The sequence below is a fragment of the Squalius cephalus genome, assembly GCF_949319135.1.
Source record: "Squalius cephalus genome assembly, chromosome: 6".
NCBI lineage: Eukaryota > Metazoa > Chordata > Actinopteri > Cypriniformes > Leuciscidae > Squalius > Squalius cephalus.
The window spans coordinates 36,367,441-36,393,049 of record NC_137127.1 but is presented as its reverse complement, the minus strand read 5'-3'; the positions used below and the strand labels follow the sequence as shown (position 1 = coordinate 36,393,049).

Sequence of the window (25,609 nt, the reverse complement as noted above, 5' to 3'; positions counted from 1 at the left end):
AAAAAATTAACTCTGTCTTTTCCTCCTTTTACTCCAGTCTTTATTCTTCTCAACCTCCTTCTGATCCTTCTTTAATGGAGTCTTTCCTACAAAATTTAAATATACCCACTATTAATACATTAACAGAGGAGACTTTAGATTTACCTCTCAGGCTAGATGAAATCACCACCTGCATTGGTCTCATGCAGTGTAACAAGGCTCCAGGGCCGGATGGCTTCCCCTTAGACTTTTATAAAAAATTCTCAGCTCAGTTAGCCCCCTTATTGTTTGATATGTATGTGGAGTCATTTGAGCAAGGGTTTCTTCCAGCTTCATTAAATCAAGCATCTATCTCCCTTTTATTAAAAAAAAATAAAGACCCAACTTTATGTAGTAGCTATAGACCTATTAGTTTATTGAATGCTGACATAAAAATTCTAGCGAAGGTGCTGGCAAAGCGCATCGATGCATGTCTTCCTGATATTATTTCTGAGGATCAGACCGGCTTTATTAGGGGACGTCAGATGTCATCTAATATCCGGCGATTGCTAAATATACTTTTTAGTCCATCTATGTCTAAGACTTCTGAAATGATAATCTCTCTTGATGCTGAAAAAGCATTTGACCGTGTGGAATGGAATTATTTATTTACTGTATTAGAAAAGTTTGGCTTTGGGCACATTATTATCTCTTGGATTCGACTCCTATATTCGGCTCCCTCTGCAAGTGTTAAAACTAATGCTGATAGTTCGTCATTCTTTCCTCTTTCCCGTGGGACACGGCAGGGTTGCCCTCTGTCCCCTCTGCTCTTCGCTTTAGCTATTGAGCCACTTTCGATCGCCTTAAAAGAATCTTCATCTATACGCGGGATCCAAAGGGGAGGCACAGAACATCGTGTTTCTCTCTATGCTGACGACTTGTTGCTGTATGTACAGGATCCAGTTGGCTGCGCTAACAAGATTATGCACTTGCTCGACACCTTTGGCTCTTTTTCAGGTTACAAATTAAACTTTACCAAAAGTGAATGTTTCCCCATAAATGACGTGGCTAAAAAAATTCAGAAAAGCACTCTACCTTTTAATTTTTCACCTTCAGGGTTTCGTTATTTAGGTGTGAACATTTCACACTCTTTCGGTTCTCTCCTTAAGAATAACTTTACGAATTTGGTTGATCAAATTAAACTAGACTTAAAGCGTTGGGACAGCCTACCCCTTTCTCTTGTTGGGAGAGTGGAGACCATTAAAATGAATGTTTTGCCGCGACTTTTATTCCTCTTCCAGTCCCTCCCTCTATTTCTACCTAAATCTTATTTTAAGTGCCTAGATAAAATTATCTCCTCTTTCATCTGGGCTGGTAAAACTCCTAAAGTGAATAAAATTATTCTGCAACGAAATAAACGTGATGGAGGTCTAGCTCTGCCAAATTTTCTTTATTATTACTGGTCCGCCAATATTTCGAAGATTTTCTTGTGGTGTAATTCGCCGGAGGTTAACTGGTGTACTCTAGAAGCTGCTACTTGTCTTTCCTCTTCTCTTCCTGCTCTTGTCTTTGCTCCTTTGTCCATGCGTCCTTCCAATTATATTAGAAATCCTATTGTGCTATCGACTTTAAAAATCTGGAAACAATTTCGACAACATTTTCGGTTGGAGTCACTATCTGTTTTAAGTCCTATTTGCAACAATCACTTGTTTTTACCACCAGCTATTGATCACACTTTTAAAAGATGGAAAGATAAGGGTATGGCCTGTTTTTCAGATCTTTTTATTGATAATTATTTTGCCACATTCACCAATCTTATGTCCAAATTTAACCTGCATACTACAGGCTTATTCAGGTATTTCCAACTCCGCAATTTTGTTAAGACTAACTTCCCTAGTTTCCCTCAATTACCAGAAAAGTCTCTGGTTGAGAACTTATTGACAGCCCCTACAGGTGGTAGTCGTATATCCTCCGTCTACACCATGTTACTCTCATCTAATACGTCCTCTCTCTCCTGCCTAAAGATGACTTGGGAAAATGAGCTGCAAATTAAGTTTTCGGAAGAGCTATGGTCTGAGGCCCTTGCTAGAGTTCATTCTACTTCTGTATGTGCTCGGCTAAGTCTGATTCAGCTAAAAGTCTTTCATCGAATTCATCTTACCAAAGCTAAACTTCATAAATTGTTTCCAGAAACAGAGGACTCCTGTATCAGATGCTCATTTTCTCCTGCCGATCACACCCATACTTTCTTTAGCTGCCCAAAACTGGCTTCTTATTGGTCTTCTTTTTTTGACTTCATGTCTAGGGCTCTGCACATTTCTCTATCTCCATGTCCCCTAGTCGCCATCTTTGGTGTATCTCAATTGTCATCCATTACGAGACAGAAAGCAGATGTTATCGCGTTTGCTTCTCTTATTGCTAGAAGGTGCATCTTGTTGCATTGGAAGTGTCCAACCCCCCCTCCAACTACCTCTTGGTTAAAGGATCTGATGTCATTCCTTTCACTTGAAAAATTGAAATATTCGACTCGGGGCTCAACTGATAAATTTTATAAAACTTGGAACCCTATTTTTAATCTTTACGACTCTGTATCCTCTCTAGATTCTGACTTAGTTATATAATGGTTGAGCAAGTGTTTTATTTTTATTTATTTATTTATTTTTATTTTTTTTATTATATATATATATATTTATTTTATTTTTTTTTTCATCTAGGCATGTTTTTCATACAACTGATAACACAATTACTGTTTTTTTTTGTTTTTTTTTAAGTATTAGTATAATTGGTTGTAGAGACTACCGATTATTTTCTAATCCTCCTGGGTGGGTGGGGGGAGGGGTTGGGTTGGTGGTTACTCTGTTGTTTGTGTGATTCTTTTTTTTTCCTTTTAAGGAATGTGTAAAAAGAAAAAAAGTGCAGACAATGTTTTTTCTTTTATGCTCGTCTCTTTAATGATTTAATGTAAACTCTTGTCTGTATAATAAAAATTGTTGTAAAAAAAAAAAAAAAGAAAGCTTTATGCGGGAGGTGTAAACACATCATTAATATGTATGGCTTTCACACCTGAGAAAGACAAAGACCCTCCCATAATGGCCCTATTTTAGGAGCTATCAGGCCCTTTCATTCTGAGCAACCTTGCACAAAGAATGAGGAGATTTTTTTGTAATGAGGAGAATTTGCTCTGTCCTGTCAGAGCTCTAAAATTTACCTGGAGCGTTCTGCACCGTGCAGGCAATCAGAACAGCTCTTTGTTTGCTTCGGTGGCCGCACCAAAGGGTCTCCTGTCACGAAGCAGAGACTATCTAGATGGATAGTGGATGCCATCTCTCTAGCATACGCCTTGGTGGGCCAGGTTTGTTCCATGGGCGCTAGAGCCCACTCTGCAAGAGGCATGGCCTCTTCTTGGGCCTGGTCTAGTGGTGAACCAATTCAAGACATGTGCGGCGCCCGGCTGGTCCTCGCCGTCCACATTTGTGAGATTTTATAACATGGAGGTTCCTTGCCTGCAGGCTCGAGTCCTCTCAATATGATAATTAGACCTTTTTTTTATGATAATAAAAACATGTTACTGTCCATAAGCACAAGTTGTCCTGGGACTATATGTTATAGAGCAAGCCTGGTTCAGGTGTTCCAGCCCCCCTTAATCATGAGACCCGACTCAGGTCCAGTTCCTGTCCCTTATGTTTTTGTTTTTTTATTATGGCTTGTTTCTGTGAGCCTCGGGTTGCTTCCCCAGGCTCCAGTTGGGATGGAGCCAGTTGCTAATAGTACAGCGTGTTACATTGCATCCCCACTGCATATTAGCTACACAATAGTGACCGTTCTCGAAAGACACAAAAGTGACCGTTCTCGAAAGGGAATGTACTCGGTTACTAACGTAACCTCGGTTCCCTGAGAGTAGGGAACGAGTATTGCAGTGCCTGCTGCAATATTTCAATCTGTCAGAGTTTGTCGCTTCAGTCGATTTAACCTGATATTACGGCGAAATAATGGGCTTTTATAGCATAAGCCCTGCACATTCTGGTGGGCTCTGATGTGCTCTGGCGTGGAGTCGCCTGATTGGTTCGCACATCAGAGGCGCTTTGCCATAGGGTGTGCACTTTCTCCATCCAACTTGCTTCCACTGCCACAGCAGTGTCATCTTCTCTACACCCATAGGAGCTCCATCCAGCTGGCTTTCACAACCGCAGCAGTGTTATCTCCGCCCACAAGATCTCTGTTTCTCCATCCAACTGGCTTTTACTACCACAGCAGTGTTATCTCCTCCGCTCCCACAGGATCTCAGTTTCTCCGTCCAGCTGGCTTTTACTGCCGAAGCAGTGTTATGTTCTTCACTCCCGCAGCTCGCCCATATCTGAGGCTTACAAATTTTTGGGCAAAAAACCTCTGCACATATTAATCTAGAATACTGTCTAACACTTGATGGCTGCTTCGTCTTCGTCGTCGGTTAGGAACCTGGGTGTACTCTTTGATACCAATCTTTCATTTGAAAGCCACGTTTCTAGCATCTGTAAAACCGCATTCCTCCATCTTAAAAATATGCCTAAATTACGACATACTTTTAATGATTAATGAGGAACAGTTAGTTCATACGTTCATGACCTCAAGGCTAGATTATTGTAATACTCTGGGTGGATTCCCAGCATGCTTAATAAACAGAGTCCAGTTGGTCCAAAACGCAGCAGCTAGAGTTCTTTCTAGAAACAGGAAGTATGACCATATTAGCCTGGTTCTGTCAACACTGCATTGGCTCCCTATTAAACATTGTATACATTCAAAAATGTTGCTGTTTACTTAAAGTACTATATGGTTTAGCTTCCCAGAACTTGAGCGAGCTCTTAACGCATTATAGTCCTTCACGTCTATTGCGATCTCAAAATTCTGTGCAATTGATAATACCTAGAACAGGGATGGGCAACTTCGGTCCTGGAGGGCCACTGTCCTACAGAGTTTAGCTTCAACCCTAATCAAACACACCTGAACAAGCTAATCAAGGTCCTCAGGATCACTAGAAAAACACAGGTAGGTGATTTTTTCAGGGTTGGAGCTAAACTCTGTAGGACAGTGGCCCTCCAGGACCGAAGTTGCCCATCCCTGACCTAAAATATCAAAATCAACTGCAGATGGTAGATCCTTTTCCAATTTAGCACCTAAGCTTTGGAATTGTCTTACTAGTATTGTTCGAGAAGCATACACACTCTGTCAGTTTAAATCTAGACTAAAAACACATCTCTTTAACTTGGCATACACATAGAACATTATAAATCTCTATTATTCAAATCAGTTAAATGATTATAAGGCTGCATAAACTAGGTCAGCCAGTACCGGGAACACTTCCTATAACACCTGATGTACTCCTTACATCATAAGAAGAATGGCATCTATGCTAATGTTAGTCTTTCTGTTTATTCCAAGGTTTACTATAGTCAGCCGGATCCGGGCCTTATCCAGATCAGATGGTGGACCTGCACCTAGACATGAATACAATGCATGATGTAGTCAGCAGGATCCGGGCCGTATCCAGATCAGATGGTGGAACTGTGTCTAGACACAAACAAAACAAACATTGGCACTGATCCTTGACAAACCCGTCTCCATACCGGCGTGATGACTCCGATCTTCGACTTCGATAGATGGAAGTGGATAAATATTCTGAATGTTTTGATCCAATCTGACTTCTGACCTGTAATGCAGCCTCGTTGGCCAGAGGAAAACTGCCCCCCTCTGTGTTCAGTGTAAACAGTGTAAACAGTGTTCTCCATTGCAGTAATTTGTGGTAAAAGATGTGTTCTTATATAGTTAAAAATAGATATGTTCAAAATATATGTTTATTTGTCAACATTTTCTTTTTGCAGTTTTATTTATACACAGAAGTAGTTGTATCTAGTTCACCCCATTTTATCCCAAAAGAAAAATAAATAAGATATTGCATAAGATAAATCATTTGCCTTTTCACCTAATTCCATGACATTAATGTCATATTAAAATGAAATAAAATCAAATAAGATGTCCTAAAATGGGCCGATTTTCTTTATGAAAAATGTATTTAATATTTGAATATTCATATTTTTCTAACCCTGTTTGGATGAAATATCACACATTTTTATAATATTCACCCTATTCCTTTAATGTCATGTCAAGTGTTGTTTGTGTCCATAAGTAAATTGAAGAATACACCTACATATACAATATTATTTTTTGTCTTTTCTATTCTCATTTATAACTGTTTTTTTTTCACCCACATGGCAAATATTGCATCTTTTATGGAATATCCTGCTGGAAAATTCATAACATATGAAGGCTTGTCAACAGAGTTTTGACTGTCACACGTCTAATATAATGCAGGCTGTCTGGTACCTCCATAATTTCTCAAGTGGACGCTATGGCCTCTCTGAGGGGCACTGCTCCTCTGGGGCACCCACCTCTAACAATCCACACACACTCACTTTCTCTATTCAAATGTTTGAAAGTGCTTCCCCTACAGAAAGCCCCCAAACTTGTTAATAAGAAAGAGTGAAAGGGGGGAGAAAATGTTTATAAATAATATAGTCTGGCAGAGGAAAAAAGAGTGGAGGAGGAGAGTATATGAGGAGGAAAGGGAGGGAAATAAAAAAGAGCAGCTGGCAGGAGTGAAGCCTGATATTACAGACCGCTGCTCCAAACCAGATGCTCAGGAACCTAAACCAAAAGCTAAACTCAGACGAGAGAGAGGAGACACATAATGTGTACTTGAAGGATGAAAAGAAATAAAAAAAGTTTTCACACTCTTTATTTCTGTGTGAAGTATCTAAGATAGTTGTGATAGTATCAGACTGAAGGATCTTATAATGGCCCTACAAAATGGAATGGGACGTTGATTTTTACAAGCATTTTGCTTGGCTGAAAAAGGTAAGCATGTCCGTTTCAGTTCTTGGATGCTTTTTCATTTTTGTCACTAATGTCTATCTAAATGCTTAATCTTGCATTTGAAATATGTTAAGAACTTCTTAAATTGTTTCTAAGCTGATTAACCTGGAAGTCATATAGGGCTCATGGTACATTAAAAAGGCCTTTTTAAAATATATCTTTATATATGTTTAATAACGCCTGATGTGAAATGTATGCAGTGATACATGCATGGCATTAAAGGATCATGGAGAATTATGAGTGCCATATCTAGTGTGATATTGGTTGTATACATACAATTGTTCCATAGACAGGAAGTTCATTTAACAGTATTCTTCAAATCTGACCCTGCAGGTCCACTGTCCTGCAGAGATTAGCTCCAACCCCAATCAAAAACACCTAAATCAGATAATCAGGTCTTCGAGATTACTTGAAATGCACAGGTCATGAAAATAAACTTTCCTGGAGAATGGGTTTCCAGGAGCAATGTTGAAGCCTTCCAAAAAAAAAAAAGTCTGAAAGTTACTAGATTTAGGCTGCCAGGAGGAATACTACTTCTCATCGATTCAATCTATTTACAAACCTCTTTTTAAACCTTTCGCACGTACGATCACACCGATGTGATCAGTTTAGGCTGGTCCCTGGAGCATACGATCACACCAGTGTAATTAGAACCGTGAGTGCATCACATGATCAACTGCTAAATTCAAATGTGCTTTCGTGTGTTGGCTGGAGCTGAGCCAGAGACGGACGTGCTCAGCGAATGTCATATAATCACAACTATTCAGTGTTTTCAACCACATAATGTTTATTATAGATTTAAATTCACATAAGTATGAATACATTTAGAGTTTGTAAAATAAACACTGATGCCTATGGAAGCGGCAATAATAATCCGTTCCATTATAATGCGTATATGCTAGTACCCCTATGTATGCAGCCCCATTATGGGTCAACTACAAAAAGGAGACCATGCGCAAACTGCAGGTAGCATATAATGATTGTCTGAGGATACTGCTGAAGAAGCCCAGGAGCAGCAGTGCAAGTAAGCTTTTTTGTGACTTGAGGCTAAGCTGTTTACAGGCCCTCTTGAGGAACCTAATGTTTAAGTTTATGTGTCGACTTGATGAGTCACAAAACTATATTATAGTAAGGCTCACAAGTCCCAGGTGTAGCTCGGTCCGATATCAATCACATCTATGGAAGCATTGGTATGAGTGCCTTTTAAGACTTTTGTGAAAAAGGGTGTATTGTATATGTATATGTAATTTTTTTTTTTTTTTTTGTTTTTTTTTTGTTTGTTTGTTTGTTTTTGTATGGTGTATGTCCTGCTGTTGGGCCTAGAGCCTGTAATAAAGTTTATAAATATATAATATATTAGCGGCATATGTTGAGCACTATACACTGTCAGAAAAAAAAAGTACAAAACGGTACCTTTTAGGGTACAAGTGGCCATCACTGGGGTGGTACCCTGAAGGGTACCTTTTTGTACCTTTAATGAGAGGTACAAAATTGTACCTTATAACTTTGTATCATTTAAGGGCCAATTGTGTACCCCAAGTTACAATTGTACGTACTGTATTAAAAGGATTAAAAGTACTGTACGTACTTATTAAAAGGATCCCCAGGATATGCCCTATTGACAATGCAGTTTTAATCGTATGGTGCGCAAAAACAAAATATTGTTGCAACAATGGGTTGTACATTAATATTAATATTAGCTCAAATGATCTATAGGGAATTTTAATAATTAATCATGAATATGATTAATATTTTGCATATTACAGTTACATTAATTTATCGCAGCTGAACTAGATTGATATATGAATGATTACCATAACGCGTTATGGTTCGTCATTAATACATCAATAGTCTTATTTCAGCTCGAAGTTATGGGATAACTTTAATGGAATTAATTTAGCTATCAAACAATCTGTTTGTCCAGCAAACATTAAACGTAAGATTAACTTAATTCTCAAGGAAAATTATCCTTCTTACAAACACAAGAAAGAGTATCTTTTCCAGGCCTTAAAAAAAACAACTCTCTGTGTTTGTAAAATTAGGTTACTTAAATCGTACCAAGGTAAAGCATATAGCTAAGATCGAACATTTCAGTGACTTTGTAACATGGGCAATTAAAACAGAGTCAATCAAGGACATATGGAATTTAATAATTGGAATAATACATCGAACTAAGGAATACATCAAACTACACAATACACACGGATTATATGTCTATGTACATAAAATACAGTTAAACAATACAAGATAACGAATAACAGTGAGAGAGAGAATAAAATGATCAGAATTAGAGAAAGATAGAATGACCGAAAAGGATGAGAGAGAGGATGAGAGAGAGAGAGAGAGGGATGAGAGATGAGATCGGAAGTGAAAGAAAAAATCTGCGATCAGAGATCGCAGTAGGCTATGGCAAAAATCACAGACAGTAACCCTTGAGAGACAACAAAGAAATCACATTAAAAGTTCAATTCAATAATCGATACTTGCATATGGTTCTCTTTGAATGAGGAAGGAAGGCAGAGTCCTGCGTGTGTCTTTAAGAGCAGCGTGAGTCGTCTGAGGGGAGGCGTGCGCGTGCTGTGTCTTCCGGGCGAGCGCGAGCGCGGGAGGTCCAACGAGTCTCTTTCTTTGAGGTGAAGTTGCCGGGAATGATTCAGGCTAAGTTCATTCAGCTCGTGAATGAACAGAGGCGAATAGGAAAACGGAACTAGACTATAGAAAAACATACAAAGAAATAAAAGAGAAGAGAAGAGAAGCAGGCGGAAGCCGGTCCGGACTTGGGTTTCCAAAGTTTTGGAGGAGGGAGAAGAGAGAGAGAATTGAAGGTTTGGACTTTTTATCAGTGTCCCGTGTACGCCTCCTTTGCGTGGAGGACGAATCATCTTAGAGCATTTCGAATGGGAAGATCTTTTCTTTGTCTTGTCAGGACAACTAATCTGCATGGTTTATGATGGTATGAATTTTCGTCATTTCTACCCAGAAAGATTGTACACACAGAAGATTACATTTTACTGTAATCTCGCATGTGTGAGTGTTTCAGTCAAAACACGACGGTTAACCAGATACCAAGGATGACAGATAAAACATTTAAGGATACACAATTACACTCAAAAACCCGATTATAGGCATTTTACATTTGATTAACACACAATAAAATTGTAGATACTTCCATTGTGGCATGTGAAGACATCTAAGCACCAAAAGGAATATATTTAAAATATTTAGCGGTACTTTTCTCTGAAAAGTTCCATGGATGGTGTCTGTGTGTGTAATGTGTGTTTTGGAATGTGTGTGCGTTGGAATGTTGCGCCCCCGTTGTCTCCCTTGCATAGGGCTGGATGAGCTTGGTGGTCAAATTTTATGACCTGCCAATGAGATCGGGTTACGGGATGCGATTCTACTGGGAGAACATTCTTCAAAAATACATTTCAGAGCCAAACACTCGAAGATCATAACTATATGATCAAAACAACATTAATCACACATACATACAGGAAGTTCAGATACAAGTCTGAGTTACATACATTAAAAGGATATTAAGTTAAACACAAAGGATGTTTGTGTGTGTGTGTGTGTGTGTGTGTGTGTGTGTGTGTGTGTGTGTGTGTGTGTGTATGTATGTGTGTGTGTGTGTCATTCAGAATTCAGGCTGCTTTTGTGAACTCTTGTCCTTTCCCCCACCCTTTCGGGGGGGAGTCAGGATGTGAGTCCCGTGAGTTGGCGAGATTTGAATCAAGGGACTAGGTCGACCCTTTTGCTCAACGCTCGGCTTGTTATAAATGTGTCATGTGCCAGGGAGGCCCTAGCCCGAGCGGCGCCCCCGCTGGTCAACATGCCCCAAGGGGGTCGTAAACAGAATGCTCTTTGTTTACTCAAGAAGAAACGAGCTGTGTTTTGCAAATCAGGATTCGCTAATTCAGAACATCTGGCTGGATGCCAAGTCAGTGTCGCTACAATATCTTAAGGAAACTGGCTTAGATAACTGGCAGATTTTACAGATATTCAATTTTATTTATAAACCTTCTTTTACAAAGAGAATAACTTGAAATGTATTACATCATCTCACAGCAGCAGTGTGAGTCGAGACAATTAATTGTTCATCACACATAAAAATTCATCGTCAAGTCAAGTCAAGTCAACTTTATTTATATAGCGCTTTTCACAATGCAGATTGTATCAAAGCAGCTTCACAGTATTAAATATAATAGTACATCAGTGTTTGTTTCTAGTGTAAAACGTCCACGTTTGGTAATGCTGATCAATAGTATTGTTGATTGATTGATTAAATTAAGTATCCCCAACTGAGCAAGCCAAAGGCAACAGTGGCAAGGAACCGAAAAACTCCATCAGGTGACCTAATGGAGAAAAAAAAAACCTTGGGAGAACCCAGGCTCAGTCGGGGGCCAGTTCTCCTCTGGCGTTTATGAACTAGAGACTGGATTTAACTGTAAGATTAAAAATATTATATAAATGCCTGGCTGAAGAGATGTGTCTTTAATCTAGTTTTAAACTGGGAGAGCGTGTCTGAGCAACGAACAGTATCAGGAAGGCTATTCCAGAGTTTTGGAGCTAAATGTGAAAATGATCTCCCTCCTTTGGATGATCTGGATATCCTAGGTATGACCAAAAGCCTCGAATTTAGTGATCTTAAAGAGCACGATGGATTATAGGGCGATAGAAGATCCGTTAAATAAACTGGAGCTAAGCCGTTTAGGGCTTTATAAGTCAGTAGCAATACCTTGTAATTAATATGGAACTTTATAGCTAACCAATGTAGTGATGATAGAATTTAGAACATTTAGGACAACAGAACAGGCAATGGATTTGTGCAGATGTTACTGTAAGAGGTTGATTACTCTGGTAACCAGGGTAGGAAGAGGCTTGTCACCATCCAGAGAAAGTTTCGAAACATACCGCTGAAGAAACATCAGTGTGTTGAAGTGTCAAATTTAAGACGAAATAGGCACAAAATGCAGAAAGAGCCCCTTCATCCACACAGCTAGCACAGCATATCTATATCCCATCTACTCTTGATGACTGCAGTGACTTTTCTTGTAAGCACATTTTTCCAGTCAGTGGCTTCCTGTACTTGAACAGTTGGATGTGATGAAGATGGTTTACTGTAAAAGACAAAAGCACAAAACATCTTGGGTTACGACTGTAACCCATGTTCCCTGAGAAGGGAACGAGACACTGCGTCATTGAAAACGACTCTTTGGGGACGCTCCCTTAGCGTGCGCCTCTGAAGTATGAATGAAACCAATCCTGATTGGTGTTGCGTCATTACATAACATGTGACGGCATAACCGGATGCATAAAAGTGACGCTGGCACACACACACATTAGCCTCGCGATGAAGCAAGCCGCTACCAGGCATCAAGGGGCATGGTAAGAAAACGACTCTTTGGGGAACGAATGCCCACTATGCCATGCACCGAAAAAGGCCTGCCCTAGAGTGAAACTGATCTCAGGCACTCAGCTAGGACGAGAGCACTTGTGCGCCAGGCGTACTAGGGAGGTTCAGACTATAAAACCTGATAAAAGTGTGCGGGGTAGCCCAACCGGCTGCCTCACAGATCTTCTGGAGGGGCACCCCCGAGAGGAGGGCCCTAGAGGACGCCATGCCTCTAGTAGAATGAGCCCTTACGGCCAAAGGTGAAGGCAAATTGTGCACCTTGTAGGCCGAGGCAATAGCCTGAACAATCCAATTACTAATGGTTTGTTTGGATGCCGGGAGCCCCTTCTTAGGTGACCCAAAACACACTAATAGTTGGTCCGACCTCCTCCTAGAATAGGACCTATCAAGGTAAATACTCAAAGCTCTAACTGGGCAGAGCAAATGGAGCCTTTCTTCTTCTGCCGACACATGAGGTGGAGGATGAAATGCCTGTAGGACAGTGGACTGTGCCATGTTAGAAGGCACTTTAGGCACATAGCCAGGTCTCGGGTGCAGGATGGCCTTAACTCCGCCGGGGGCAAACTCCAAGCAAGCTGGCGTTACTGCCAGGGATTGAAGATCTCCCACCCTCTTAATAGAAGTAATAGCTAAGAGAAAAGCCATCTTGAATATGAGGTCCTTGGGCGAAGCCGACTGAAGGGGTTTGAAGGAAGCCAGGGATAGCCCTTCGAGAACCACCGCCAGGTCCCAGGAAGGAACCCTGGACCTGATTGTCGGTCTCATCCTCCATGTACCACAGAGAAAACGTATGACCAGTTGGTGCCTTCCCAAAGGCCCATCTCTCAGTGGTGCATGAAAAGCTGCAATGGCAGCCATGTACACCTTAAGTGTGGACGGGGAGAGACCCGCAGAGAAACGATCTTCGATAAACTCCAGAACTGAAGCCACCGGGCAGTTAACTGTATATAACTCATGTTCTCTACACCAAGTGGAAAAGACATTCCACTTGAGGCCATATAATCTCCTAGTGGACGGAGCCCTAGAGCTCTATGGTTTCAACCACCCCAGCTGATAGACCAGCATTTAGGTACTGGACCCCCTCAGGGGCCAGACCCACAGTTTCCACAGCTCCGGGCGAGGGTGGAATATTGTACCCTCTGCCTGAGACAACAGATCCCTCCTCAGAGGAATCTGCCACGGCGGAGCTATCAGGAGTGAAATTATGTCTGAAAACCATACTCGGGCCGGCCACAACGGGGCTACCAGAAGAAGACTGATGCCCTCCTGACGGACCCTCTCCAGGACCCCCGGGAGCAGAGCGATTTGGGGAAAAGCGTACAGGCGAAGCCTCGGCCAGGCCTGTACCAGGGCATCCAACCCCAGTGGGGCTGGATGTGTGAGGGAGAACCAAAGTGGACAGTGGGACGTCTCTCGAGACGCAAATAGATCCACTTCCATTGGTCCAAACCTCTGCCATATCAACTCACCACCTCTGGGTGAAGTCTCCATTCCCCGGGCATCAGCCCCTGCCTCGACAGGATGTCTGCTCCCTGATTCTGAACCCCCGGGACATATATTCCTCTGATAGATAATATTTTCCCTTGGGACCATAGAATAATCTGATGCGCCAGTCTGGATAGAAGGCGCGATCTGAGTCCCCCTTGTTGGTTCAGATAAGCTTCCACTGATGTATTGTCTGAACGTATCAGGACATGATAACCTTTGATGTCTGGGAGGAAGCTTCTCAGAGCCCTGAACACAGCCAACATCTCTAGGCAATTTATATGCCAAGAGTGATGATGGTCCTGCCACAGACCCCTGGCAAAGCGGCCGTCCGTGACCGTGCCCCAGCCAGCGAGGGAGGCGTCTGTCGAAATGGTTATCTGGCAACATGACGCTCCTAACACTGGCCCTTTGGACAGGAACCAAGGTTTATTCCATATTAACAGGGAACAAAGGCATCTGCACATGACCCTGATTGTAAGGAACGGATTTCCCCTTGGGGAAAACCCCTTGGCTTTCAGCCACCACTGAAGGGGCCTCATGTGTAGAAGGCCCAAAGGTATTATATTGGATGCTGCTGCCATGAGGCCCAGCAGTCTTTGAAATTGCTTTACAGTGATGGCCTGGCCTGGCCTAGCTTTATCCCGGACACCATGGGCAGAATTGATTCGACACGCGCGGGAGACATTTGTGTAGAGGACTTCGATTGAGAGCGTTTCCTCTGTTGCCAAGCTCCCGCAGGAGGGGCTCTAGAGGCAACGTTCTCTCTCTGTTCTTGGCAGTGGGAGGAGCTAGGACCAGCACTCCTAGACCCAGATTTTGAGTGGCGAGGGAGATACTGCTGGAATGCCGCTGATTGCTTTTTCGCCTCCTGAAACCTGTCGACGACAGTAGTGACTGCATCACCGAACAGGCCAGAAGGCGATAGTGGTGCGTCCAGCAGAAAAGATTTATCTTTTTCTTTTATACCCGACAGATTCAGCCACAGATGTCTCTTTGTGGCCACCATACCTGCCATAGAGCGGCCGATAGTGCACGCCGTCTCTTTAGTGGCCCGGAGAGATAAATCCGTGGCTCTTCTTAATTCTGCAATATCTGCAAGAGTCGGTCCCTCGCCCTCTTCCAGGTCTTTAAGGAGGTCAGCCTGGTACGCCTGCAAAATCGCCATTGAGTGCAGGCACGTACCAGCCTGACCAGCCACCATATAAGCCCGGCCAACCAGTGCAGAAGTGTCCCTGCACGGTTTGCTGGGTAGCGCCGGGGCTTTAAGCCAAGATGCTGCTTCAGGAGAAAGATAGCTAGCTAAAGCTTCCTCCATCTGCAGCATCTTGCCATATCCCATCTCTCTCGCACCCACCACATTACTGTAATTATATAAAGTAGGTGATTAGATGCGAAAAGACTGGGGTTTTTCCCAGGATCTGGAGATCTCTTTATGAAGATCTGGGAAAAACGGCAAACCCTCAACGGACGCGGGACCCGAACCGTGGGGATCGCGAGCCTGGCCATCATCATTGAAAACAGCCAAGCAGGAGCGCAGCACTCTAATAGGGAGTGCTTCACAGTGTTCACAGGCAGCCCCCTCAAGAGCTGCCTGTGCGTGCTGCGTTCCTAAACAATACACACACAACTGATGCGTGTCCCCACCCGTGAGATATCTAGGGCAGGGGTGCACACACTTTATGTATTGTTCACTCGCCATACTGATAGGGTTTTTGCAACAGACAAACAACACCAAATAAGACAGACAGTTTCACAGAGAGCGCTTGCTGAAGAGCGAAAAGCTAATGTGTGTGTGTGCCGGCGTCACTTTTGTGCATCCGGTTATGCCGTCACATGTTACGTCATAACGCAACACCAATCAGGATTGGATTAGTTTCATTCATACTTCAGAGGCGCACGCTAAGGGAGCGTCCCCAAAGAGTCGTTTTCAACGACGCAGTGTTGAGTTCCCTCGATAGGGAACAGATTGTGTCTTAATCAAATTTTATGATCATACAAGTTAACTGATGTAGAGAAATAGTCTACATGCATAAGGATTAAGATGATTATTATTCACCTCATTTGTATGTGGGCAGTAAATCTATTTCAAGTATTATAAAATGCATTTATGATAGACATTCACGTCAAAGACAGAGAAATATATGCGCACCTCCCCGACCCCAAGCACAATGAAGTGTTCAAGCTTCTCTCTGAACAAAGCTGGCAACATGAGAAGTGCTGCTTTAAAATCTATTCCTGAAACAAAAGATATTGACATGATATTACTACCTCTCTGAGCCTTGAAAGTGGTAGTTGCACAGCTGTCAATGGAGGGACAGAAAGCTTTCAGACTTCATTAAAAATATCTTAATTTGTTACAAAGATGAACAAACAATAATAATAATAATAATAATAATATTTCAAATGACATGAGGGTGAGTAATCAATATCATAATTTTCAGTTTAGGGTTAACTAACCCTTTAATAAACAGGATAAAGTTTTAAAAGAGTCAATTACCAAGATGGTCTTCAATGACAGATTCTTCTCTAGCTTCTTTGTGCAGCTTTGCTAAAAAGATTTCCTTTGAGCAAGATGTAGGCACACTGTATGCAATGTTTCCAAAATTTTCTTGAAAATGCCAGCAAAGATTAACAGACTTGTACAGGAAACCAATTTCTTGATAAAGCTGAAATTAGATAAAAAAAGACAAGCATAAGAAAATCAGAATTGTATACAGTTTCAGTGTCCTACGTGTTAATCGGTATGTGTACTTTTATAATTTGCACACTAACCCCTAATGGACTCTTCAAGAACGGATATTTGTTGACCGCATCTTCAACAGTCATCCCAACAATAATCTCCTTCCGCCTCCAGGCAAAGTTCCTCCTCATTTGCTCTTTATCAATGCGAGTATATGGCTGTCTCTTTTGATGTTGGTTCTATAGGACTTTCAAATGTCCCTCTATTGAGGTAGCATCCTCTCCAACAACATCCATGTCCTTGTGCACAGGCAAAAACAATCAGGTAAAATATTATTTCTAAATTCTAGGCAAGAAAAAGAAAATGTTTGCATCTTATCACCCATTTTAATGATACATTTGTAATGATACATTTGTAGAAAAAATATAAATATATGAAGAGTTCAGATGCAAAAGCCTCTAAGTGCCATCTGAAATTTTCTTCTAGAATGATCATTTTTATCAAGCTTGTATGTTTATGTTCAGCTATTTCACTTTAATGACATTGAAAATTACCTATTAATTGTCATTAAATTGAAATTACTAAACCTAAATATACAAGCTTGATAAAAATACTTATTTTAGAAGAAAATTTCAGATGGCACTTAGAGGCTTTTGCATCTAAACTCTTCATATGCTCTCACCACAGGCCTTGCAATTTGTTTGCAAGTGCTTTTTTCAGGTTGCAGAGACTTTTTTGAACGACCAAAGTCTTTTCACTCCTTCAACATCAGCCAAAGGTGTCAGCTCAAATGTAAACCTGCGTTTCAGAGACAAGTGCCAGTGCTATTTAAAATATTGTTTGGTCAGTTTTAGTTTTTTTACACAAAATAAGAAACTGTATGAACAGACTGAATCGTCTACTTACATATCCATTGTCCTCTTTGTCCTTTAAAATGGGGTACCTCAGAGTCAGGGCCTTAGCCACTCAAATGTATTCTTTATAAGTCGAATACCTGCAAAAATATTTGAAACTTTAAAAAAAAAAAATTTATGTAATTAAAATGTAACCCATTAATATTTTAGCACAGTTAATGAGGAATACTTACATACTGTATTGAGCCATGCTTTCATACAATGTTCTTATCATCTGATGCTGAAAGTTTGCTTTGTTTTTGGTCCAACAAAAAGAAACTTAGGAACTTCAGAAACTGCAGAAAACCTGATGGGCTTCTATTACTATGGTTCAGTTCAATTCAATTCAATTCAAATTTATTTGTATAGCGCTTTTCACAATACACATTGTTTCAAAGCAGCTTTACAGAAAGTGCATTTCAGAAATGTACATAGAAAAATAAAGTTAGTTAATCATGTATTAATTTAGGGCATAACATCGCTGGCGTTGAGTCATCTCTTCACAGGCGTCGAGTCGTCTCTTCACAGGCGTCGAGTTAAAAAAAAAATAGAGAAAGACATAATTAGGCAATGTTGCAGGGATACATAAAGTACAACTAATACTGTAAAGTACAAGATATTACTACTGAAAAGTCTCGCAAAAAATCTCGCAATCCAAACGGCAGGACATTTTTTGTCTCAAAATGTAAAAACGGAGATAATCACTAATTACAATGGCTAGCCCTGCAAATATAGTGTTAGCCACAGTTTTTATTAAAGAAATCCGGTATGAAAGGCTAAGTTATAAAAGTTTAGTCATGGAAAAGGGCGTTGTCACACCGAGAATCATCCTCTAGATTAGGGGTGTCAAACTCAGTCCTAATCAAGTCCTTCAGGCTTATTTGAAAACTGCAGGTGTGTGTGTGTTGAAGCAGGGTTGGAACAAAACTGTGTAGGGCTGTGGCCCTCCAGGAACTGAGTTTGACACCTGTGCGATGATTCTAGATGAACCTTGATACTCACCCTATTTTTTCCCCTCTCCTCTTCATTGTTAATTGAACGGTAGACATTTTCCACAACTTTCAGAAAGCTCTTCCAAAATCAGTCAGTAACGTAAAACAGCCAGAGGCAGTCTGACTCAAGTACTTTTCGAGGGCTTAAAGCAAAGGAACATCAAATTAGAAAAAAATCAACAGAACATGCCATCATACGTGAAAAAAATAAGAATATATTATAACATTATCCTGCATTTACCTGAAAAATGTGTCCTCCAAAAAATGCTAGACGCTAGAAATAGTGAGAAATCGACTCAAGCCAAGCGGGAAATTTTCTTAAAGCGACAACAACCGTAACGTTGTTTTGAAGAATTACTTGAATATAATTAAGAACAATCGTGTTTTAATAACAACAGACAGCCTTTAGAGCAAGCACATTTCCAATGCACTATAGCTTTAAGAACGCCGTGTTTTCAAGAACTAGACAGACCAAGCGTGTCCGATAGCCTACCCGACAGAATCAACGCTGAACTGACTCATCTGAATAGTTACTGTTTACTGTCTTTTTAGAGCTGTGCCACAGCAGAATGATTCCGTTTGCACTATGAATTGTTATTTCCTAACTATTACCCAGAGCTGCTTGAATCTGTGCTGCATACAGGGCCGTAGCTAGAGGATTTGGGGCCCCCTGAATAAATTTTGACCTCCACCAATATCACTGTACAATAGATGAGCATGGAGGCCCACATATAACAGAAGATGGTGTTGTAAAACCTTTATGCTATTTTAAAAGTTAAATGTTTATATAAAAATTAAAGCTGATAAAAACTAACAAAAAGCAATAAATTGTTACATAATAATAAAACTAATTCACATAATTACATAATATTTACATAATAATAAAAAATAATTTAAAAAAAGTAACAGCAAAATAATGTTTTTCCCATCAGTCTGCTATAGTAATCAAAAAGTAAACATTAAGAAATTGCAAGAATGCAGTCAAATTTAAAAAATAAAATAATTTATTGTCTTATTTTTTTAATAAAGAAAATATGGTAATAAATAAACTGGTAATATTATTAAATAAAGCTAATAAATGTATTCAATCAAGTGCAGTGTGTTGTATTCGTGTTTTCTTGATGTAATAAATACATCATCAGCCGGCAGGTCAGGTGCATAATACAATGCGACGTGACTCGTGACAATTTTTTAACTCTATTTACAATAGTGTAAAAAGACAGGGATTTTGAACACGTAATCATTCGGTCGATTGTGGTGCGCACCGACAATGAAAAGTGACAGTACCCTGCAGTTTTCTTATTCCCAGCGAAATAACAATACAACCTGTCTTTAAGAACGTCTTTATCGACTGGGATACAACAACTCTCCTGGCCTCTCCTTCTTTTCATGGCGTTTCTGGTACCCTGATTTTTGTTTTCTTTTCACCGACATTTTGTCAGTCAGTCAGTCTCCTGCTCTTCCACCAAGTTCATCGTTAACTTCAGACACTGCCGCCTCAACTCTGATTGGTTCTATTCACGAGCTGGGGTGGGACTTACAATTTTATTGGGTCCTTCTGATGTTTTTTACTGACTGAATAATTAAATACTTTAGATCGGACTAAACCATTTTTAGGGAGGTAAGAGAAGCGGATATTTTAAAAAAAAAATAAAAAAAAAATTGCATGTTTTTGTGGTTTTCATTTAAATATCAGGCATACAACTAATATAAATATTAGAATTATTCATACAACAGGGGCCTATATAGTATAACTGCTTGATTTTGTGGGGCCCCCTGGGCAGCGGGCTATAATTGTCACCACCTTTCACCCCACTAGCGACGTGTGGTATGGCCCTGGCAGCATAGTGCTAAAAGCACAGCATGTGCAAGGCGAGCAGTTGCCAGAGACAACAGATAAGTAACGCACATAGCCAATATGATTGCATAAGCCTAGCAATAGCATTTTAAATAAAAACGACTAGATAAGCCCAAGCAACACAGAGAGCATTAGCAACAAGCATGTTGCCAATAATACCCTGAAAGATTTTAGCATAAGCATTAAAAGGGAACTTAGCTTAGCTTCATGAAGACTTTCAGAGATGAATGGAGAGTGAATCACATCGAGTCCTGTGTCAATAATGCAGCGATGCGAGCAGCAATGCCGACTGAGGTCACTTCCAAATAGTGATGCCCAGGGCTGCGTTTCCCGATAACGTTGTCTCTTAGCGCACTCTTAATGTATAACTTAACTAAAGGTATACCATTTCTAGGCGGGTTTCCCGAACTATACCTTAGGAAGCTGCTTAAGATATACCTTCTTACGTGCGACGTTACCAGGTGCTGTCCGTGGCGATGGTGCTGAATTGGTTAATATCGATGGCTCGAGAATCAATTATTCTCTCGTGCAGGGGCTGCTTCACTGCATTATGTGAGAAAGCGGTGTTCTTTATAAAAGAAGCACTTCAGAAGGTTTAGGGAAATGCAGCCCAGTTTGTGAACGAATCGTTCTTTTGAACCGGTTCTTTTTTAGTGAACTGCTCGAACTATGGAGCTTATTTTGAATTTGAATTGTGCAAATTTGAATTATTGACAAGTGTAATCTAACAAAATTGAATATCATGTGGAATTTGAAATAGTTTTGAATTTGATTTATTTAAAAGAATATTGAACATTTGAAATTTAACGAACTGAAATGTTTTTATGGCTGAATATAGACATGTATTTTCAAACAGCTATTTTTGGTAACACTTTAGAATACTGTTCCTTCATTAATGAATAATTACACAGGAACAAACGAGTAACGAATTATTAACATTCTATTAACTACTATTAACTAACAAGAAACTCTGATTAACAAATTAGTAAGTAATAGCACTCAGATGAATGTAGTAGTTCACTGTTAGCTAATCAATAACTACTATTTTTTTCATACCTCCCAGAGAACTACTATCTACAGGTTCATAATTAACATGAATAATGCATAATTTATAATAAAAGGTAATGTTCTACATCATTCTAAAGGAACTACTAATTATTTGGATCAGTATTCTAAAGTGAAAAACATGATAACTACCTAATATTGACTGAAGTCATTGTAAGCTTTTGAGATTTTTGTAAGATTTTGAATAGCAATTCCTTCCAATGGATTTGGTAACACTTTAGTCATTACTAGTGTGTTCCCATGATCTTCACTTTAGAATACTGATCCAAATAATTAGTAGTTCCTTTAGAAATATGTAGTAACACTTGATTCAGTACTATCCAAAACCTTACAAAAGCCTTAAAAGCTTACAGTGACTTCAGTCAATATTAGGTTGTTATCATGTTTTTCACTTTAGAATACTGATCCAAATTATTAGTAGTTCCTTTAGAAGGATGTAGTAACACTTGATTCATTACTAATGGGCTACCATTACCTTATATTAAACATTGTGCATTATAAATATTTATTAACCTGTATATAGTAGTTCTTATAGTCTTCAGTGAGGAATGAAAAATAGTAGTTATTGATTAGCTAATAGTGAACTACCACATCCGACTGAGCGTTATTACTTACTAATTCGTTAATCAGAGTTTCTTGTTAGTTAATAGTAGTTACTAGAGTGTTACTAATGCATTACTCATTTGTTCCTGTGTAGTTATTCATTAATGAAGGAACAGTATTCTAAAGTGTTACCCTATTTTTTTTCTGTATTTTTTAAAACTGGATATTTGCAGTCTAAGAATTCAGATTGAAGAACTTAAAATTCAGTTTTCTAAAATTCAAAACGTGGAAAATTCAGATTGTACAGAAAGTAGGTCACAGGTCATACACAGGGAAGAGTAGAGGATCTCAGAAAAGTCGAATGGAGCATTTTGGCTGCACTGCAGTAGTTTTCTGCCGCAAACGTGGTGGTGGTTCGAGAATCCGTTTAGGGCTTCCGTATCGTTTTTTTACATTTAAAATAAAGAGTAGGAAAATCAGAGAACGGCTTGAATATTAGATTTCTAATATTCTAACTAGTCCTCTGCTACTGCAGTTGCACGGATTCTTAACGCGTTTATTGCAACTACTTAGTAAAAATGTATACATTTCATCTTTTTCCTCATCAAACAACCAGACTAACGAATGACTCGACACAACCCGTACTGGGGAAGAGCCTAGACAGGGGTTTCTTCTGTGTAGATATAAATTCACCTACGCTTTGCATCAGCTGGGTATGGCAGGGTAAATGACGGCTGTCATAGCATGCAAGGTCGCCCAGTAAGTAAAAAAAAAAAAAAAAAGAATATATAAATCTATATAATTAGTAGTAGCCTAAATTAAATATTTTAAACACTAATACAAAAAGGTAAGAATAAGGCATTGACTTGGGCATAGGCCTAATGTTCACGCATGAACTGTCATTCAGACTGACTATGAGATATATTAAAATACATAATCTTCTGAATTTTATGATATAGGCCTTGTGTTTTGTTTTTATTAAAATTATAATTTATATCTCAAAATGATGCGCTTTGTATATTCTCTGACATTACATTTATTTATTAAATTAATATTGAGTATCAATTGATGTCAAACAAAACGGTGTGTGTTATTTTCTCTGCCAACTAAACTTCCAAAGCTAAGTCATTGTGTGTTTTCTCCACGCTGTCCAGTGCGTCCCGCAGCTTTTCCACACAGATTTTGAGAGTTGGCCAGCTAAACAAAATTGAAGTAGACTTGGCTAGTGTCTGGGAGATGCGAGGTACATAAATAAACACTTATAATAGCCTATAGCCTATATTTCTCTTACATGAGTTAGCCATAAGTGAATTTGTCTAAACCAAAATAAATTTCCAAGAACCCTGTTGTATTACAAATTTATTAAATGTTTAATTTAGTTTTTCCACTGCAATAGTATATAAACTGATAAAGTTTAGTAGACTGATTTCAGATGATTATTGAGTCTCCAGCAATAGTCTTCTTTCCTGCCAGACCTGTTTTCTCTATTGTGTTTTAAATGAGTCAGATCACTGAGATTCTCACCTTTCGGAGCCCAGACGTTGAATCGTTAGGTTGATTGACTTTCACCTTTTGTCTTTAATGGCTCTGGGATGGCTCTTGGAACCGGAGTTCCTGGCCAGTATCAGCATTTGACTAGTTATGCTGATTCAATTGGACTGGTGGTGCTCTCAGAGTAGGGTGTGTTCCCACTTCATTTGCATGCTTTATTCAGAGTCTCCGCCTCTATGTAATCCCTCCCCCTTGGAATGTATATAGCCACAATGCATACTGTATTAGATTTAGACTTGGGAAGAACTGCAGCCACCTCAACGCAAAGTCCTCAATAAAGAATAACTTCTTGAACGTGATCCCAATGTCTCCTGGTTTCTTGCTTCGATGAAGGAAAAAGTTTCCAACAACCCCCTGATAATAACAGTGATTAAGCCCAAAATTAATGTGGGTGGGGTGAACACAATATGTTTTTTTTTTTTTTTTTTTTGCCCAAATGGTCTCCATTTCCACAAATGGTTGCATTTTGTAATAATACAGCAAAAAAAATAAAAAAATAACTGACCGTATTTGCAAGAAAATAAGTCGCATGCACCTGAGTGTAAGTCACACCGTGTCATGAGGAGAGAGAAAGGCGCGCGCGTCACATAGTCATAAAAAACGCATTTTATAATTAGCCTATTCAGCAATAGTGTAAAAGACCAGTAAATAAAATACAACATTAACATTATAAACACTATTAACATGTAGGCTATGTGTATTTTACTTTCCATTACTGTATGACAAATTCTTAAATGAATGCAGAAAACAACAAGAATGAAAAATAAGTAGCCGTGAATAATAATATATATATATATAGGCTGTAGCCTAGCCTAGCCTAGCCTATAAAAATAGCCTATATTGTGTCCTTTATTACAAACAACATTTAGCCTATTTTAAATGCCAAGCCTAAAATAATTTATTTGAATCGAAACTGAAACTGTACCGACGCTTGAGGTCGTGCAGCTCTCATTCGGTCCAAAGTTTTCATATTTGCAATGTAACATTTGGATGCTAACTATTAAAGGTCCCGTTCTTCGTGATCCCATGTTTCAAACTTTAGTTAGTGTGTAATGTTGTTGTTAGAGTATAAATAATATCTGTAAAATGATAAAGCTCAAAGTTCAATGCCAAGCGAGATATTTTATTTAACAGAAGTCGCCTACATCGAACGGCCTGTTTGGACTACATCCCTCTACTTCCTTCTTTAATGACGTCATTAAAACCGTTTTTTGACTAACCTCCGCCCACAGGAATGCTCCCTCAACTCTACCGAAATTTGTTTATGTACTTGCGCACTTCTAATAACTTACTGTGTTTACTCAGTTCTTACGGTGATTTTCTGAAGTAAAACTGACGCTTCATCTTTTGTGTGATGTACAATAAACTTTACTAAACTCATCAGTATATGTTTGATCATCATTCGGACAGCAGACTTGTAGGCTATTAATAAATAATGGATACATACAAGCAGATGACAAATACGTTATAATAACCGTAATTAAACTACTAAACTATACCTGTTTCATCTCTATACAGCACTCTGACTCTGTAGGCATTATTGTCCGACTCGAAATGAACACCGTTACTGAGAGTTTCTGATATTATCATCATTCCGTGAGATGAAATTGTCCTGAGAGACTGTGCGCGAGCTCATGAAGCTCCGCCCCCTGTGTCGTCCAGCAGCAACTTATTTGCATTTAAAGGGCACACACTAAAACAGAGTGTTTTTCTGAGCCCCCAAAAATTACAATTTAAACATGCTGTAAAAAATGATCTGTTGGGTATTTTGAGCTGAAACTTCACATACACACTCTGGGGACATCAGAGACTTATTTTACATCTTGTGAAAAGGGGCATAATACGGGACCTTTAATATAAAGAAGGCTTCATACCTCATTCAAGTCCCAATACACACGTATAGGCTAAATCAGCATCTTCACAGCAAGGGATATGTTTGAAATAACAGCTGGCCTAGGTGATGACTGACCGGCACAGCCTTTATATTGAACAGACTAATTAAATTAAGCAGATTAACTTTTTATATGTTTGGTTGACTGTTTTATTTTGATAATGAACAGGCTGCGATGTGAAGTTAGTAATGCCAGAACTGATAATATGTTGCGTGAGTGCCATGATGCCGTGCCATCACTTGGATTTGTTCCTCAGCAGAGGAAATAACTTAATACTCTGTCATTTCATACAGATAATATTACACGTCTCAGTCTCCTTGAACATCTTTCTTGCACACACCAAAAATAAACCAAAATACAGCGAATA

At 39.5% G+C, this 25,609-nt stretch overlaps 1 protein-coding gene across 3 annotated transcripts in view; it reads left to right on the top strand.

Moving 5' to 3' along the window:
- The first annotated feature begins 6,594 nt into the window (after nucleotides 1-6,594).
- The window catches only part of ppfibp2a (PPFIA binding protein 2a), a 66,663-nt gene continuing 47,648 nt past the window's right edge, over nucleotides 6,595-25,609 (top strand). For all 3 annotated transcript variants that reach the window (XM_079874216.1, XM_079874217.1, XM_079874215.1), the window contains exon 1: nucleotides 6,595-6,846. In XM_079874216.1, the coding sequence (XP_079730342.1) occupies nucleotides 6,799-6,846 (48 nt within the window). In that variant the 5' untranslated portion in view covers nucleotides 6,595-6,798. The remainder of the gene's footprint in view (nucleotides 6,847-25,609) is intronic.